A 19,876-nucleotide genomic window follows, 5' to 3' on the forward strand; every position below is an offset into this window, starting at 1 on the left:
CATGAGGTGGCCAAAGTATTGCAGTTTCAGCTTCAGCATCAGTCCTTCCAATGAACACCCAGGATCGATCTCCTTTAGAATGGACTGGTTGGATCTTCTTGCAGTCCAAGGGACTCTCAAGAGTCTTCTCCAGTACCACAGTTCAGAAGCATCAATTCTTCAACGATCAGCTTTCTTCACAGTCCAACTCTCACATCTATACATGACCCCTGGAAAAACCATAGCCTTGACTAGATGGACCTTTGTTGGCAAAGTAGTGTCTCTGCTTTTTAATATACTATCTAGGTTGGTCATAACTTTCCTTCCAAGGAGTAAGCGTCTTTTAATTTCATGGCTGCAATCAGCATCTGCAGTGATTTTGGAGCCCAAAAAATCAAGTCTGACACTGTTTCCACTGTTTCCCCATCTATTTCTCATGAAATGATGGGACCAGATGCCATGATCTTTGTTTTCTGAATGTTGAGCTTCAAGCCAACCTTTTCACTCTCCTCTTTCACTTTCTTCAAGAGGCTTTTGAGTTCCTCTTCACTTTCTGCCATAAGGGTGGTGTCATCTGCATATCTGAGGTTATTGATATTTCTCCCAGCAATCTTGATTCCAGCTTGTGCTTTTTCCAGCCCAGCGTTCCTCATGATGTACTCTGCATATAAGTTAACCTCCGTCTAATTCTTCTCAATCATTCCTTGTTCATTTTGACTTACTCTTCTCTCTCCCTTACTGGAAACCCGCCAGGGCAGGGTTTGCTGCCAGCCCCAAGGTTGGCACCTGGAAGCCTCTTAGTTAAGTGTTTGAGGAATAAATGAGCTTTAACCACCACGAATCTATCATTGTCAAACTTACACTACAGCCTGAATGAACCGTGGAAACATTATTCTAAGTGAAAGACACAGAAGAACGGGTATTGTATGAGTCCATTTATATGAAATGTTCAGAACAGGCAAATCCATAGAGACGGAAAGAAAATTAGTGGTTACTCAGGGCTGGGATGTTGAGGGAAACGGTGTGGCTGTTAAGGGATTATTTTCAGCAGGAGTGTGATAAAAATGTGCTGAAATTCGGTCATAATGATGATTGCACAACTCTGAATAGATGAAAAACCACTGAATTGTACAGTTAAAAAGGGTGGATTTGGGATTTCCCCAGCGGCCCAGTGGTTAGGACATGGCATTTTCATTGCCATGGAGGAGGTTCGATTCTTGGTTGGGGAGCTAAGATCCCACAAGCTGTAGAGTATAAACAAAATAAAATAAATAAAAACTAAGGAAGTACTCAATATCAAAAGGGACAAGCCCAAAAAGGAAAACATTACCCACCCCAGGAGAACAGCTGTCAGTACCTAAGTGTAGAGCAGCCCTGTGTTTTTTGCATGCCTGTGTTCTTCACAGATGCATGCATGTGATTCTGTGTGGTGCTGGCCTTTTGGAGAGGTGTCAGTGAACTGCCAGCCATGTCCTGAGGACAGCTGGGCCTGGGGTGGGGGGCAGGTGGGAGGGATAGGGAAGGAGGTGGTGTTGGGGAGGGAGTGAGGCCTAGGAGAACTGTTTCTTGCAGCTGCAGCCCTAGCTCCCCAGGGAGCCTCCAGGTCCCTGAGTCTCTTGGAGGAGGAGGGAAGGAGGAGGAGGCAGGCGACTCTCTAAACACTCTGTTCTCACCAGAGGTTTGTCCTTGGCCCAGCTTTCCTCCCAAAGGCTGAGTAATCTAGAAAAATTGCAGCCCAGCATAAGTGAGCCAGCCTAGGGGCCACCCTGGATCACGTCTGCAAGTGGAATTCTTGGCTCCGTCCCTCCAGTAAGTTTGTAACTGTTTAGATTGGAGGGTAAGAAGCAACAGACCAGTAAATGGGTGAAGCCACAGAGGTTTGCTGGCCCAGGCCTTGGTCATCCCTAATCTCAGATTAAAAGGGAAAAGACTTTCTTCCCTGCAGTTGGCATTTCTGCTTCCTGCTTCCTTCTCTGCAGAACTTGCCTCCCCAGCTGTGCCTGGATTTGGGCCCTGGCTTGGTTCCAACTGCACCAGCTGCACCGTGTGCCTCTGTTTTCCATCTCCAAATGGGGTAGCCTTTGTTCCTTTTGTGGTGTTGACAAATTAATACATGATGAATGAATGATGTAATGGATGAATGAATAATGAATTAATACATGCCGACCACTTCCATCAGTGCCCTGTGCATGTTAGTGGATCAGTTGTGTCTGACTCTTTGCGACCCAGGGACTGTAACCGGTCAGGCTCATCTGTCCACAGGATTTTCTAGGCAAGAATACTGAAGTGGATTGCCATTTCCTTCTCAAGGGGATTGTCCCAACCCAGGGATCAAACCCAGGTCCTCTGCATTGCAGGCAGATTCTTTACCATCTGAGCCACCAGGTAAGCATAAAACCCCATGCACAAAGCTCCATAAATTTGAACTTTTGTTGATGATGCCTGACTACTAGTTAGAAAACTCTTCCTTAGCTGAAGACTTTGTTTCCTGTTAAAATAGAAATCATTTGAAAATGGATTCTATGAGTCATTGACACCTTAGCATTCATTCATCAGCTTCAGGCGCTTTCGCAAGATCATGTTGTTTCATGACCAGAGGGAAAGGGGCCAGCCCCTAAGAGGGGTAGAGAGAAGAGGGGAGAGGTGGCAGACACGAGGCACTAAATGTACACAAAGCTTCCTGAGTGTCATGGCTTCTCCTGGAGCTGATGCTGTCTTGGGACCTGTCAGATCAGAACTGCTGGTCACTTACTGCTGAGGTTTCTAAGGAAGCTGGCCTTGCCCACAGCCTGACTCTGTTTGCCATGGTTCCCTGTTTGCCAACTGTGAAAATGAAATGTTTGGCATTTCAGGGTTGCACAGCTGGCTGTGGTCCAAGGTCAGCAGGTAACCCTGACTAGCCACGTCTCCCATGGAATCTTCAAGCCTCTCATGTGAAACCCAGCACGTGGATAAAAGCCTTCGCAGAACTGTGTGGCCAGGAGAGCCATACAAGTAATACAATTACTTGTAGATTGATTCACTGCTACACCACCCTGCCCTTTCCAATGGAATTATAACTGAAAAAAATCTCAGTGTTTTCATTTGACTTGGAAAACCTGGACCAGGTGTTTGGTATCGGTCTAGGGTGGTTGAGCTCTCAAGCTTTAGAGCTGTGCTGGGCCATTTCTATTTCAATTAGTTAGAATTACATGAAATTTAAAATTCACTTTCTCACTTGCCTTACCCCCATGTCGCGTCCTGACTAGTCACCTGTAGCTAGTGCATAGCACAGATTATAGAACAATGCCACTTCTCAGAACATTCCAGAGATGCTGCCCTAGAGGAGCTCTTATTAACTGCATGACTTTGAGTAAGTTAACTTGTCTCTCTGGGTCTCAGTTTCCTCATCTTCAAAGTGGGAGTTCATCTACTCAATAGCAAATACTTATTGAGTGCCCATTTGCCAGGTACTCTTTTAGGTGCTGTGGATATTGTGCTAAACACAGATAAATAAAATGGTGGGACTTCCCTGGTAGTCCAGTGACCAAGACCCCATGCTCCCAATGTAGGAGGCCTGGGTTCGATCCCTGGTCAGGGAACTAGATCCTACATGCCACAACTAAGTGTTTGTATGCCCCAACTAAAGATCCCATGTGCCACAGCTAAGACCTAGCGAGGCCAAATAAATAAATAAATATGAAAAAATATATAAGTAGGTAAAATTGTGACTCGTGTAGAGCTGCCATAGGTGAGGGACCAGAGTCCCTTATCTCTGAGAGTTATCTTGAGGATTAAATAAAATAGAACAGGCAAAGCATTTAACAGGGCACATTCCAAGTTCTTGAGAAATGTTCATTCTGTTATGACTATGAATCTGCCCAGCCCCTTCTCCCACAGCCCTGCCACCTGATGGTAAACAGATAGCATGCACACCTCTACATCTGGTAGAGTAGGCATGGCAGATATTGCTAATTGATCATAGCACTTTCCCACTGAGCCCAGAGGTACTGATGGGATTCTAGGAACAGCATGGAGCAGCACTCTCAGACACATCCTTTTCAACATCTCTTCCAAGCTCCCCCATGAGCTGCAGGCCCCTTAGTTCCTGTCTATAGAGTTCAAGCTCAGACTTCAGGCCCAGGTCTGACCCTTCTTAGGGAAAAGAGCAAGTGCCTGGTTGATATCTTGTCAGCCAAGCAGCTGGTCCTGCTTTGACCCCCTATCAGCAACTGGCTTCTTGCTTCACTGCTTCTTGGAGTGGGGTCTGGCTGTGTTCTCACCAGGGCTCCTGCAGTCTTATTCAAGAAAAGTGGATTGTCCCTAGGTGGACAAACAGTCCTGGCCAGAAAAGTTTGAGTGAAACTGGGCCTGGCATCCGAAGTGGGAGAGAGACGCGTGAACTCGCAGTTGTGATATAGTGAGATAAGGGGAGGGTGGAGGCTGGCCCCCAGCCGTCGGGACCCAGGGGAGGAGAAACACTAGGTCCCCAGGGAAGGGTCTGCTCCATGGGAGGGGGTGCCATCCTTCTCCATCTTTGAACTGCCCGTCCCTGCTCTTGTTCTTCCCCACTGCAGGGACTGACCTGGACAGCCCACCCTGACTCAGCAGGACTGTCCTCTCTCTGGATCGACCATCATTTTGGTTCTGGTGGTTGCATTCATTCAGTCATTCATTCAGTATGCCACGTGGTGTAACCACGTGGTGTGAAGATACCAGAGTTCAGCCCTTGCTTCTGACATTTGCCAGCTGTGTGACCTTGGGCAAATTACTCAGCCTCTCTGTACCTTGCTTTCCTCCTCTGAGAAATGAGGTTTACAGTAGAGTCTACCTGCCTCCCCTTCCATGGAGAGAGCTTAGCATGATGACCTGTGTGTGATACTGGCTCACTGTTATTTTCATTCACACATACATCTCCAGATCCCTAGAGTTTTTGCTTTTCTTTTTTTTTGCTCTTTTTTTGTTCTGTTGGCATGGTTAATTCCAGGAATGAACTTTTTTTTTTTCAAATGCTAAATGAGTTTGAGTGTACTCCGGGAGTTGGTGATGGACAGGGGGGCCTGGCGTGCTGTGATTCATGGGGTCGCAAAGAGTCGGACACGACTGAGCGACTGAAAAAAACAAAAAACAAAAAAACTTCCCTGGCACCCCTGAGATAAAGCTTTCCTGTGCATGACTTAAAACTGGGGCAGTGACACCTGAGCTGTGTTTGAAAGGGTAAGTGGGAGATTCTAGGCAGATGAGAGTGGTGAAGGGGGTCCCAGGCAGAGGAAACAGCATGTGTAAAGACTCGGAGGAGTGAAGCAGTGGACAGTTGAGGAGGAACTCTGGTTGACTGGACATGGGGTGCTTGCAGGGGTTCATGGAGGGGAAGCTGGACTGTATGAGAATAGAAACCCTTTGGCAGTGAGCTGGGTGCCTGGCTTGGGTGGTTGAAGTAGTTTTACTTGTGTATATATGTATGTATTATTTTATTGAAGTATAGTTGACTTACAATGTTGTGTTAATTTCTGCTGTACAGCACAGTAGTTCAGTTATATGTGTATGTACATTCTTTTCCATTATGGTTTATCACAGAATATTGAATACAGTTCCCTGTGTCTACTGTAGAACCTTGCCTCTACCCTCTCCCTCTGACCCCCTTGGTGGGCTGGTACCAATACGGCCCTGGCTGGAATGTCCTCCCCCTGCCCCTTACTTCTGAATCAGTCTCAGAGAATTTTTAACACCATAAAGGAAAAAAGAATTATATCAGTGAGGCTAATTGGCAAGCGGGGTGGCCTCTGGTTGTTCCCATCTGCTTGTGCTCAGATTCATTCTTCACTTTCTCTGTGTCCTAGAAGTCTGACCTTGATGGAAGGCATCACCTGGGCTCCCTCCCCTGTGACTTCCTATTGGGTCCAACCAGTGGGAGGCACCAGATGGAGACTGGAGGGCAGGAGGAGAGAGGTGGGGGAACTCCCTATAGTCCCTAGATTCTCTTCAGGGACTTGCCTGCTGGTACAGTGGCTAGGACTCTGCACTTCCAATGCAGGTGTCCCAGATTAGTTCCGTGGTTAGGGAACTAGATCCCACATGCGCAAGTAACGGATCCTACATACAGTATGAAGCCACGACTCCTGAGCCCCTGTGCTTAAACTACTGAAGCCCGCACACCCTAGAGTCTGTGCTCCGCAAGAAGAGAAGCCATCAAAATGAGAAGCCCATGCACCGCAACTAGAGAGTAGCCCCCTGCTCACCGCAACTAAAGCCCACATGCAGCAATGAAGACCTTGTGCAACCAAAACTAAAATTAATTAATTTAAAAAAGGGACCCTGCATGCTTCAATGAAGATCGAAGATCCCGAGTGTCCTACTAAGACCCAGTGCAGCCAAATAAATGAATATATTCTCATGCCCAGTCGTGTCTGACTCTTTGCAACTGTGTGGACTGTAGCCCACCAGGCTTCTCTGCCCATGGTATTTTTCAGGCAAGAATACTGGAGTGGGTTGCTATTTCCTCCTCCAGGGGATCTTCCCCCACCCAGGGACTGAACCTGCAACTCCTGTGTCTCCTGCATTGCAGGCAGATTCTTTATAGCTGAGCTGCCTGGGAAGCCCTAATAAATAAATAAATACGTAGATATATACATACACACTTATTTCAAACCATAAATTCTCTGCTGAATCCACCTAATGTTCTGTTTGCTGTCAGCACTCTGACTCCAAACACTGGGAAAATTTGCCTTTCAATCTATTTATCTGTCAGTTTTCCAAAATGGCTTATAGAATAGTCTGGTTTCTCCCTCATACTGTCAACATGGAGAACCTGAACTTCTGGTTTAAGGGGAAGAGAAATCTGAACCCTCCGCCTTACATGGTAGGAAGCACATGAGGATGTACAACCAAAAGACCTGGCACTTGTACTTAAATGTGTGTGGCAATGTCAGCTGGCTGAGCCTCAGTCTCCCCACCAATAAAATGGGTATAATAGAGTGACCCTGCCAATCAGCCCGTAGCCAGCAATGTGTCTAGTATTGTGAGATCACAGAAGGAATATTTATTGAATGGAAGAGCACATGATGGATGACCAAGTAATATGAGCTAATATACACAAAAAAAGGCACCTTGAGTTTCAAAGCTTTAATTTTTCAAAGCTTTTAATTTTTCTCAAAGCTTTGAGTTTCAAAGTTTTTATAGTTATTTTTTTAAGGCGCTCTCTTAACTAGCTTTCATTTAACTGCCTCACTAGGTTAATGAACTTGTCCTATTCTGTGAAACACACGTGCATACCGAACTCTCCACCTACACACTTCTTCCTCACCTTTGTCCTCTACCCTTAGGCAGAGTCAGTGTGTTTGCTCCCAAACTTGTGTATGGCAGTTGTGTTTATTATCGTCAATAATTGATTCCATTAAGTGTTACAGAAATCATGGAAACATGAGGGTAAAAAGAAAGAATATTGTCTCTATGGAAACTGAAATGAAACTTGGGAAAACTTGAAGCCACTGATAAAGGAAATTGACATCAAATGAACTGTAGAAACCAGGGAAGAGAAGGTGGAAGGGAGTGTGAACTCCAGGTAATGGGCTTCATTCTGCACATCGACAGTTTTAAAAGATTCTTTAGGTTCTCTAACCACCATAAAGAATGGGAAACGGGAAATCGTGTAGAAGGTTATAGAAGGTCCATGCAAGAAGACAGATACAGGGCTACAAACAAGAATGAAATACTGCCATTTGCAGCAACATGGATGGACCTAGAGATTATCATACTAAGTGAAGTAAGTCAGAGAAAGACAAATACCATGTAATATCACTTATCTGCAATCTAAAAAATAATACAAGTGAACTTATTACAAAACACAAACTCAGGCATAGCAAATTTATAATTACCAAAGGGGGAAGAGGGAGGAGGGATAAATTAGGGATTTAGGGTTACAGCCATGCACTATTACATGAAACAGGTAAACAACAAGGACCTACTATCTGGTACAGGGAACTATATTCAATATCTTATAATGATCTACAATGGAAAAGAATCTGCAAAGAGTAGATACAAATCTAACTGAAGCACTTATACCTCAATTAAAAAAAATACACTAGTGTATTTCAGCCAGCCTCTGCTCAAAGACGAATGTATACATATACTTATTAGGTCCATTCAAATATACCTAGTATGGGTGATTTTAAGATGACTCCCTGGGACAACTGAATTCTCAGATGCACAACTGAATTCTCAGATGATTGACCAAAATCCTGATTTTATAGGATAAGAAAACTTCCTTGTCTTTCTAAAGTCCTCTGCCTTCTTTCCCTTTTCTTTTGATTTCTCTTTTTCTCTACTATTTTTCCTTCCTTTTTCTCTACTAAGTGTCCAAGCATGAAACTGGTCTTTAAATGTATTTAACTGTAATATTAAGTTTAAAATTTATTTTTAATTTATTATATTTATTGACTTGGTGGGGTTCAGTTCAGTTCAGTTCAGTCGCTCAGTCGTGTCTGACTCTCTGCGACCCCATGAATCACAGCACGCCAGGCCTCCCTGTCCATCACCAACTCCCGGAGTTCACTCAAACTCATGTCCACAGAGTTGGTGGGGTATTCGCTGTTAATTAAGCAATATTTCTTTATCTACTGCAGGCTGCTTTTATGGGATGCTAAAAGTCAGAAAGATGCTTATTTTAACAAATACCGCAGAAAATTGTGGCTTTTTATTTGCATATTGTTTGCATTAATTTATTCCTCTCTATAGACCTCCTCTGGATAACAGTTTCCCTTCAGTTCAGTTCAGTTCAGTTCATTCGCTCAGTCGTGTCCAACTCTTTGCGACCCCATGAATCGCAGCACGCCAGGCCTCCCTGTCCATCACCAGTTCCCGGAGTTCACTCAAACTCATGCCCATCGAGTCGGTGATGCCATCCAGCCATCTCATTCTCTGTTGTCCCCTTCTCCTCCCACCCCCAATCCCTCCCAGCATCAGAGTCTTTTCCAGTGAGTCAACTTGTCGCATGAGGTGGCCAAAGTATTGGAGTTTCAGCTTTAGCATCAGTCCCTCCAATGAACACCCAGGACTCATCTCCTTTAGGATGGACTGGTTGGATCTCCTTGCAGTCCAAGGGACTCTCAAGAGTCTTCTCCAGCACCACAGTTCAAAAACATCAATTCTTTGACGATCAGCTTTCTTCACAGTCCAACTCTCACATCCATACATGACCACTGGAAAAACCATAGCCTTGACTAGACGGACCTTTGTTGGCAAAGTAATGTCTCTGCTTTTTAATACACTATCCAGGTTGGTCACAACCTTCCTTCCAAGGCTTCCTTCCAATTTCATAGCTGCAATCAGCATCCGCAGTGATTTTGGAGCCCCCAAAAATAAAGACTGACACTGTTTCCACTGTTTCCCCATCTATTTCCCATGAAGTGATGGGACCAGATGCCCTGATCTTTGTTTTCCGAATGTTGAGCTTCAAGCCAACCTTTTCACTCTCCTTTTTAACTTTCATCAAGAGGCTTTTTAGTTTCCCTTAACCAGCATAAAATAAACACTTCAGGAAAAATTTTATTTGACCCTGAAAGTATATTTTAAATGTCCTAGGGAAAATTATTGTTTAAAGGAATTCAATGATAACTTTTTGTTTGTTTGTAGTGGAACCAAGAACCAAAATTTTCACATATTATGTTTGCTTAAAGTCAGGCTGATCTACACACATGTTCCTGTCTATGAGGAACTTACAGCTTGTGAATGACTAAACACACCACACCACACCAAGGGGAAATAAAACAGAAGGTTTTCACAAAGCAAGTTTAAAAGTTTAACTGATAATACCGGATCCCCTGGGTTACTGAAAATTCTTTGTCATGTCGAAAGTAGAAGCTAGTTCAAAATAGCAATGGTCACTAGACCAAGAATTAACTCTCACAAATTGTTTGCTGTGATGGGGAGCTCACTACCTCCCAGGAAAGCCAAATTCAGTCCCATCAGAAAAGAATTTTCTTCTTCTCCTTTTTTTTTCCATCAATATATTTTGAAAATTGAAGTGTAGTTGATTTACAATGTTGTGTTAATTTCTATGAAAGGGAAAGAGCTTCTTTATATTGACTCCAACTCTGTCTTCCGGTTAGATCTGCTCCCAGGAGGGTCGGATAAGACTACCTTTAGGACTTCCTTGGTGGTTCAGTGGTCAAGAATCCGCTTGCCAATGCAAGGGTTGTGGGTTTGATCCCTGATCCGGGAAGATCCCACATGCCACGGAGCAATTAAGTCTACGTGCCACAATTACTGAGCCTGACCTCTGGAGCCTGTGAGCCACAACAAAAGTCACCACAGTAAGAAGCCCATGCACTGCAACTAGACAAAGAGAGTAACCCCTGCTCGCTGCAACTAGACAAAGCCTGTGCTCAGCAACAAAGACTTCTTTTTTTTAAAGAAGACTATTGTCTGCTGTAAGAGGGACTTCCTCCCAAGTGAAAGGGCAGTTCCCCTATCCTCCCCAAAACCGCTCTCCTGCAGGATAAACCACCTCTGTGCCTTCTCATCCCTCCCAGTGTCCTTTAAGCACAATCCCCACATCAGAACACAATTCTCAAGGCGTGGTCTGACCGGCTCAACCATGTCTTTTTCCCTGGTTCTGGACATTAGAACACCTCCTCCTAACTACCCTCCTTGACCCTGAAGGGCTGGGGGATGGTGGTGGAGTGGAAGGGGGTCCCCCTTGCAGGTTGCCGGGTCTGATAGTGGGAGACCCTGGTGAGAGAGTGGAGGGCAGAAGGGAAGAAACGGTAGGGGTATTTCTACCCCTCTATGGAGCAAGTCTCCAGTAGCCATACCTCTCTGAGCTGCAGCATCCCTTGGGTGATCTCAGCTCTACTCTAGTGTCCCCCCAGCCCGTCTCTCTGACCCAGGGCTGGTCACCCATCTCTGGGCTGTGGCTGATTTCTTGGGGTGCTTCACCAATCTGCTGGACTTCTCTGCTCTCCCATCCCTGCTGTAGTCAATATCCTGCATTCAATTCTTCCTGCTTATATACTTCTCCACTCGCTGAATGAGCTCTATATATACAGTTTCTGTTTCTCGGTGGAGTTTTGTGTGCTACTTCTAGTAAGGCAATTTAAAGTTTCATACTGATTGGAAAGGGGAGGGAGAGGCTGGCTGGCACTTAAAATATCAGCTGCTTTTTGGGACTTGCCTGGTGGCCCAGTGGTTTAGACTCTTTACTCCCAATGTAGGGGACATGGTCAGGGAACTAAGATTCTCATGCCGCATGGATGCAATCAAAATAAAAATTTTTTTAAGTAGTTGCTTTTATTGCCTTTGATATGATTTTCCACATGTGGTCCTCACTTCATGGAAGAGGAGATCGAGGCTCAGGAAAGGAATGGCAGAGCCAGGGTTTGGGAGAGAAATTTTCTGAACCTTCAGTCATTAGACCACACTGCCCCACTCAGAAGGCACTGGCGACCCACTCCAGTACTCTTGCCTGGAAAATCCCGTGGACGGAGGAGTCTAGTAGGCTGCAGTCCATGGGGTCGTGAAGAGTTGGACACGACTGAGCAACTTCACTTTCCCTTTTCCCTTTCATGCATTGGAGAAGGAAATGGCAACCCACTCCAGTGTTCTTGCCTGGAGAATCCCAGGGACGGGGGAAACTTGTGGGCTGCTGTCTATGGGATCGAACAGAGTCGGACACGACTGAAGCGACTTAGCAGCAGCAGCAGCCCCACTCAGAGGCTTGGACCCACCCTGCCCCTACTTACTGGTAGATAAAATCCTAGGTCACGTTGCCCTTCCAGTGTCTTGCTGGATTTCTGGAGTCCTAGTGGAGTTCTCTCTGAATGACTCACAGTTCCTGAGAAAGACCATTTGGGAGGAGGTAGGTATTACATTCCCTCTGTCAATAGCTCAGCACCTTCACTTCCCAAAAGCTCCAGGGGCCCTCTTTTCAGAGATTTGACAATGAGTGAACTCAACACCAATTCTATAAATACCTTTTTCTATAAATATCTATTCCATGTAAGGCACCTGCTTCAGAATGACAACCACCTTGCTGAGAACAGCAAATTTCAGGGTTATGTTTTATTTCCATCTCTAATTACAGCTGAGATGGGCTTTCTTCCTTCCTTTCCTTCTTTTAATGTAGAGCCTTAAGGAAAATGTGGGAACCAGGACACTGACCTTCAAAATTCTGTAGGTTATTATTATTATTTGCAATGACAGAAACAAAGCTCATGCAAAAATGATGGTCTTAAAAAGTCAGCATAATGTTTCTAGTATGGAGCGCACATAGCTGAGCTACTCTGGGTCAGTTTCACTGCGTCCAGACTCTGCTTCTTTCTGGGGAGGCGCAGCCCCCTAGCGTCACACCACCTGGGTTCTAGCAGTGTCTCTGCAAGGTTCTTGCTGTGTGACCTGGGGAGATGGTAGGAGTCGGCCACCTCTCAGTGCTTCAGTTCCCTCCTTTATGTTGAGGCGGCCAGTGACACTGATGTGAGAATTACTTGAGAAAATGGTTGTACAGACGGTGGCCGGCACAGAGAACACAACCCATAGGAAACTATTACTCACTCTGCATGCGTGCTAAGTCTCTTCAGTCGTGTCTGACTCTTTGAAACCCCATGGATTTCCCACCAGGCTCCTCTGTCCATGGGATTCTCCAGGCAAGAATACTGGCGTGGGTTGTCATGTCCTCCTCCAGGTGATCTTCCTGACCCAGGGATTGAACCTGTGTCTCTCATGTCTCCTGCGTTGGCAGGCAGGTTCTTTACCACTGAACCACCTGGGAAGCTCCCTGATTACTATCCCTAATACTGCATAATATAGTTACTATATCATGAATAGGGTATATAGGTGCTGTATTAATAATATATCAATATAAATTATGTAAGTTGCCCATCTGGCTTAATGGTGGGACTCAAATGAGGCAGTACCAGTGAATTACTGGGGAACCCGCCTGCACTGGTCTCTGTCCATTGTCCATTTTCTGGGTCATTAGCAGACTTAAAAATTTATTTGTCTACTGTCTCATTGCCCCTCACCACTTGCTGTCCCCCTCTTCTCCCCTGCCTAATATCACAGGGATGGGTCCTAGCTTGTCCCATTAAAAATATATATTTATTTATTTATTTACTTGGCTACATTGGGCCTTAGTTGACACATATGGGATCTTTAGTTGTGGCAAGTAGGATCTAACTCCCCAACCAGGGATCAAATCCAGACCCCTTGCTTTTGGACTGCGGAGTGTTAGCCACTGGATCACCAGGGAAGTTCCCATCCTTTGTGTATTTTTATTATTTTAAAAATTTGATTTTATTTGTTTATTTTTGGCTGCGCTGGGTCTTTGTTGCTGCGTGAGATTTTCCTCTAATTGTGGCGAGTAGGCTTCTCACTGTGGTGGCTTCTCTTGTTGCGGAGCACAGGCTCTGGGTCACAAGGGCTCAACAGTCTCAGCTCCCGGATTCCAGAGCACAGGCTCAGTAGTTGTGGCCCACAGGCTTAGTTTCTCTGTGGCATGTGGGAATCTTCTGGGATCAGGGATCTAACCTGTGTCTCCTATACTGGCAGGCGGATTCTCTACCACTGAGCCACTAGGGAAGTCCCCTTTCAATATTTTTAAATTTGGTTACCTGTCTTTTATTTTTTATTAAAACATGTCTGAATTCTACTAACTCTGAGCATTCCCATCATGGAGTCATTGCTTTCTCTCCACTGTCCAGGCCTATTTGAGCTGAGTTTTCATTTGGGCTTCCCTGGTGGCTCAGATGGTAAAGAATCCCTCTGTAATGCAGAAAACGTATACAGGAGACCTGGGTTCCATCCCTGGGTCGGGAAGATCCCCCAGAGAAGGGAATGGCTACCCACTCCAGTATTCCTGCCTGGAGAATCCCACGGACAGAGGAGCCTGGTGGGCTAGAGTCTGTGGGGTCACAAAGAATCAGACATGACTGAGCAACTAACACTCAAGTGTTAACAAGCAAGAAGACTACCCACACCAAAGTGGCTTGTCTCCCTCCAAGACGGGAATTCCCATGAGGGCACGGAGCATGTCTGTCTAGTTCAAATATGAGTGCAGGCAACTCTTACATGTAACATTGTTACTGCCCAAGTTTAAGAATCTAGAGATGAGATTTCACAAAAAGATTCAGATTTTTTGCTTTTCTTAGACAACTGGAAGGCTTGGCCTCATCATGCTAAGATTCCTGCATAGCAACTGGAACAGATCTGAGAACCAGCGGCCCCCTTTAAAGGGCAGTTCTGAAGATGAAACTGACACCCAGAGGAGAATGACCTTCAGGAAAAAATGTTCTTAGACTGTGTACTTGGTTCATTCACATTACGTGCCTGCCCCCTACAGGCAAGTGTGTTTGTGATCCCTTTAGACACACAATGGGCCCAGTGCCAGGAATAAATGAATGGATGGATGGACAGATAAATGAATGAATTTATACCTGCTCTCATTTTTTTTTGGTCCCACCATGTGGCAAGTGGGATTTTATTTCCCTGACCAGGGATCAAATCCAAGCCCCCTGCATTGGAATTGCAGATCCACTGGATCACCAGGGAAGTCCCTCCCCAATTCCTGACATAGTAGCTAGCACATTGTTGTCGCTGTTCGGTCGTTAAGTTGTGTCCAGCTCTTTGTGACCCCACAGACTGGACTGCCAAGTTTCCCTGTCCTTCGCTATTTCCCAGAGTTTGCTCAGACGCATGTCCATTAAGCCAGTGGTGTCATCCAACCATCTCATCTTCTGTCACCCTCTTCTCTGGCTGCCCTCAATCTTTCCCAGCATCCGGGTCTTTTCCAATGAGTCAGTTCTTTGAATCAACTGGCCAAAGTATTGGAGCTTCAGCTTCAGCATCAGTCCTTCCAATGAATATTCAAGGTTGATTTCCTTTAGGATTGAGTAGTTTGATCTCCTTGCTGTCCAAGGGACTCTCAACAGTCTTCTCCAGCATCAGAGTTCGAAAGCATCAATTCTTTGGCACTCAGCCTTCATTATGGTCCAACTCTCACATTTTTACATGACTACTGGAAATACCAAGCTTTGACTATATGGACCTTTGTGATGGTTTGGCAAAATGATGTCTCTGCTTTTTATTACACTGTCTAGGTTTGTCATAGCACATAATATATGTCAAATATTTTGATTTGATTTTTTTCTAAAGAAATGTGAGTTTGATTAGATTGATTTTTATAGTGTGTGGATCTCAGATTTAAACAAATATTCACAAAGCGCATTTATTACTGGTGTGCAGTTTATTGTTTTGCCTTAGCTGGGCAAGTTGACTTCAACAATGCTCAAAATCAGGTTTTGTTTCAAAACCCACCTTACACTTTCAGTCCAGTAGAGGGCAACAGCAACTACAAATAGGAGAAACAGTTAAAGGTGGAATACAGTCAAGGCACCCAGGCAGGGTCCCTGAACTCGGATCAAATTCAGGCTAGAAACCACTTTGTTGTTGTTGTTTAACATTCTTAATAGATAGTGCATTCATATGTTCAAAAACAGAATGGAATAGATAGAAGTAAAATGGTATATGGTAAAGTCTCTCTCCTTCTCCTCTTCCCTTTGTACCTGGCTTCCTTCCTCATCTCCATCTCAGGCACAACTCTATTTTTCTCTTGTGTGGTCTTCCAGAGGTGTTTATGCACATATGAATGAACACAAATATCTCTGTACACCCTCCCCTGACTTTACCCAAAAGGTAGCCACACAGGAAGGTGTTTTGAGCATACTGTTCTGTACTTTGCTTTGTTCCGTCATGATGTAGGCTGTAGATCTATCATTAATGTAGACTGTAGATCTTTGTGGCTCAGATGGTAAAGAATCTGCCTGCAATGCGGGAGACCTGGGTTCGATCCCTGTATTGGGAAGATCCCCTGGAGAAGGGAAAGGCTACCCACTCCAGTATTCTGGCCAGGAGAATTCCATGGACTGTATAGTCTATGGGGTCACAAAGAGTCGGACACGACTGAGCAACTTTCACTTGTTTCACATGTAGATCTATCAGTACAGTGCATAGAGAAGCCCCCAGCTCTCTTTGCTTTTCCAGCTTCAGATTTCTCCATGGCATACCTGTATCATTATCTCTTTATCCAGCCCCCTATCAATGGGGGGGCTTCTGCTTCTAGCAATAAATCTCAATGATTCAGTTCAGTTCAGTCGCTCAGTCGTGTCTGACTCTTTGCAACCCCATGGATTGCAGCACTCCAGGCTTCCTTTTCCATCACCAACTCCCTGGAGCTTGCTCAAACTCATCCATCGAGTCAGTGATTACTTGAATGATGATCACTCAATGATTACTTGACTGTGTCTATAGCAGCGGCCATCAGCCCCAGTTGCACATGAAAATGATGAAAGGGAATTTTAAAAATCCCACCCCTTAAGTCATACTTCAGATCAACTATGTCAAAATCTCTGAGTGTGGGACAAAGGCACACAGGGCGCCCTATGTCCTGTTGATATTTCTAGGGGAAACTGGCCAAGAACACATAGATTTGCAACTTTGCTAGATACTGACAAGTGGCTTGCATGCCTGGTTGTGCTAACTTGCACTCCCACCAGCTTGTATGAGATGGCCTGGGTCTTCATGGCTTCACCAACAAAGCATGCTTGTCAAATTTTACTTTTTGCTAAACTGTTAGTTTTTTTTTTTTCAAGTTATTTCAGTTTTGCTTCAATTTGCATTTCTCTTATTAGGGTTTGAGACTGAGCATCTTCTCACTGTTTAGGAGCCTTCTGATCTGTTTGGTCATATCCTGTGCTCACTTTTCTTTTCTCTCCCTTCTCTCTGGCTGTGCCACAGGGCTTGCAAGATCTTAGTTTCCCAAACCCAACCCTCCTCACCTCCCCAGGAGTGGAAGCATGGAGTCCTAACCCCTGGACTGCCAGGGAATTCCCTCTTTTCTCTTTTCTAGGTTGGTTTCTCTATATGTCAGCGAGATGAATTCTTCCTGATTTGAGTTGCAAATACTTTCTACTGCCCTACTGCCTTGTTTTGTTTTCTTTTTTTTTCCCCTCGAAGAAGACTTTTTACATATCTGAATGTATCTATCTTTCATTATGGATTTTGGATTTTGAGTCATGGTTAGTTTGGTTTCCCATTCCAGTCTTATAAAGGAAGCTTCCCATGTGTTCTTATGGCACTTTTGTGCTTTCCTTTATTTACAGGCAAATCTTCGATCCTTTTGGAATTTACCCTGATCTGCAGTGTGAGGTATGGGTCCATCTTTAGTTTGCTTTCTAATAGGTAATTATCCCATTATCTTCAAAAGGGAGTAAGACAGAAGCTGCTTTGAGCTGTATCCACCTGGAATTTCTTTTTGCCTTTTAATTTATAGCAATACCAGCTCCTACTTTTCCCATTCACTTTCCCCCATTTGCCTGTTCAATGCTTGATTGGTTTGTTTACCATTGAGAATTTTATTACTAATTGAACATTGTTTCTGACCTTTGGGGTTTCTATTTACGATTTATTTTAGTTGATGACCAACAACAATGACCTTTTTGTTGAATGTCTAACATATTTGTTTACAAGTTTCATTAAACATTAATCATAAAGCAAACCTATGATGTCAGTTGTAGTTGTTTAGTCGCTAAGTTATGTTCGACTCTTATGTTGTCGGTACTATTATTATTCCATTGGAGGAAAGTAATCAGAGAGTTTTTGAGGCTTATCCAAAGGCCCACAATTAAAAAGAGGCAATGCTGGATGCAATTCAAGAGCCGGGTCTTGGGGGGTCCAGCCTTTTTACTTGCCTTGACCCTGTAACTGGTCTTTGTGGAATGACTGCAGGAGGGAACGAATGAGTGAGTCAGTGAGGGAGGGAAGAAGACAGAACGAGTCAGCTCCTGCCCTCAGTGGGACCCAAGGGGGAGATAAGATGGGGATGCAGATAACCAGAGCAAGTAAACAGTGATCCCACCAGTGTTTTGGATCCCTTCCTATTTAACAATCTTACTTCTTTCCAGTTTCTCCCTACCTGGAAACCATGGAGCCCAACACTGGGGCAGGGCAGTTTGATGCAGTAAGTCACCCATGTGGAGCTTCCCTGTGGAGCTCTGCAGCCCAGGAGCCCTGGTGGGGAGGAGGGAGGCAGAGGAAGGGATAGGGAGGAGGGGGGATGCAAAGTGAGAGAGGAGGAGAGAGACAAGAGCTTGAAGACAAGGAATGGGAGGAGGTAAACGGAGTTGTTGTTTGGGGGGATAAGGAGGACTAGGGGAGGCTGGGGTAGGAGATGGGGGAGGGGGAGGGGGGAATAGGGAGTCAGGAGGGAGAAGGGGTTAGGGAAGTGGGAGGAGCAAGGGGAGGAGGTGAGGCGAGGAGGGGTAGTGAATGAGGAGGGAGACTCATGGAGGGAGGAGGGAGAGGGAGTAGAGAGAGGGGAAAGGAGAAACAGGGCTTGGGGAGGAGGAAATGGGGGAGGAGTTAGGGGAGTGGGAGAACAACGGAAGGGTTGGGGGAGGGAGAAGAGGAGGAGAGAGGAGAAGGGGGAAGGGAGAAGAAGAGGGGAGGAGGGAGGGGGAGGAGGGAGAAAAGCCCCCTCTCCAGCCCCCTTCTCAGGGTTGCGCAACCCACTCGGGCTGGGATTGGCCGCTGGCGAGTAAAGACGCCACACCCCTGACACGCGCTACGACCAATAGCGGTAGGGGGCGGGGCGTAATGCCTCCTGGGAGGCCAATGGGCGAAGGGAGGCGGGACTGCGTGGCCTGGGTCTAGCTCGCGCTCCTCGCGCACTCGGAGCCACCGCCGCTCTCGGAGCTCGGAGTTCGCCTCCTCTCGCTGCTGTCGCCGTACGCCCGCCCGCCCGCCCGCTTGCCCGCCCGCCTTCCGCGCGTCCCCGCCCCGCTCCGCTCCGATCCCTGCAGCCGGCCCCAAGCGCGCTCATCTGTCGCTGCGAGCACAGTATCCCCACTGCGGCCCCGCGGTGATGGCCACCAAGATCGACAAAGAGGCTTGCCGGACGGCGTACAACCTGGTGCGCGACGACAGCTCGGCCGTCATCTGGTGAGGAACTTTGCATTGCTCTCCGAGCCCCGCTGCCTGAGCTCGCAAGGGGCCTGGTGCGCTGAGCCGTCTTCCAGACGGGACGGATTAAGGGTCATCCCCATGCGGTCTCCCCGCAGCCTTAACCCGGGACAGCGTGGAAAGCCAGCGCTGGCTTTTCGCTAGCCAGAGCATCTTTTAGATTGTTCTGTGGAAGCTCGGCACCATTCAGGCACCAACGCTGATGTGTATGTGTATATGTGTGTTTTTCTCTTCTCCCAATCCAAAGGGTGACTTTTAAATATGACGGCTCCACCATCGTCCCCGGCGAGCAGGGAGCGGAATATCAGGACTTCATCCAACAGTGCACAGGTAGGGAGATGCGCCTTCTGAGGGAACTCCCGGTTTTTTGGAACATGATCAATGCTAGGGAGGAGCCTGAGGCCACCCTGGGCGCCCCCAGCGCTGGAGAAACCAGATTGGAGCATTCTAAAGCCTCCACAAGCCTTCTCTCCTCTGGGCATCCAGAACAACCAGAGGTGACCTGTCCCTCTCACAGTAACCTTTTCAGGCGGGACAACTCCTTTGCCCCCGTGGTCACTAGCTTTCCACCATTAACTCACGGGGTTCCAAACTCCAGGGTCCACCCCTCCCGGGTTTCCCCTTTCATCAGAGAGCCAAAATAAAAACAATCCTGGTGCTTATTGAAGGAGAAAGAAATGGTTAGCAACAGCCCCCTCCTTTCTCCTGCAATCATTGTCCATGTGCTGGTGATGTGTTTTTATTTGTAGAATATAGAGCAGGATATGAAAGCATACATACCATATGATCCCATTTATGTGAAATTTTAGAAAAGGCAAAGCTAATCTGTAGTGTGAAAAGTCAGAAGAGTGGTCCCGCTTGTGGGTGGCTAGCCACTGACTGGGGGAGGCACATGGAAGGTGGGGTGGGG

General features: G+C 46.0%; 1 protein-coding gene across 1 annotated transcript in view; it reads left to right on the forward strand.

The window, feature by feature from the left end:
• Positions 1–18,668: 18,668 nt before the first annotated feature.
• The window catches only part of COTL1 (coactosin like F-actin binding protein 1), a 44,965-nt gene continuing 43,757 nt past the window's right edge, over positions 18,669–19,876 (forward strand). The window contains exons 1-2 of the mRNA XM_055413027.2: positions 18,669–18,945; positions 19,214–19,296. Coding sequence (XP_055269002.1) covers positions 18,869–18,945; positions 19,214–19,296 — 160 coding nt within the window. The 5' untranslated portion in view covers positions 18,669–18,868. The remainder of the gene's footprint in view (positions 18,946–19,213; positions 19,297–19,876) is intronic.

This window comes from Moschus berezovskii, chromosome 22 (genome assembly GCF_049115385.1).
Source record: "Moschus berezovskii isolate FMDL1 chromosome 22, NW_MosBer_1.0, whole genome shotgun sequence".
Lineage (NCBI taxonomy): Eukaryota > Metazoa > Chordata > Mammalia > Artiodactyla > Moschidae > Moschus > Moschus berezovskii.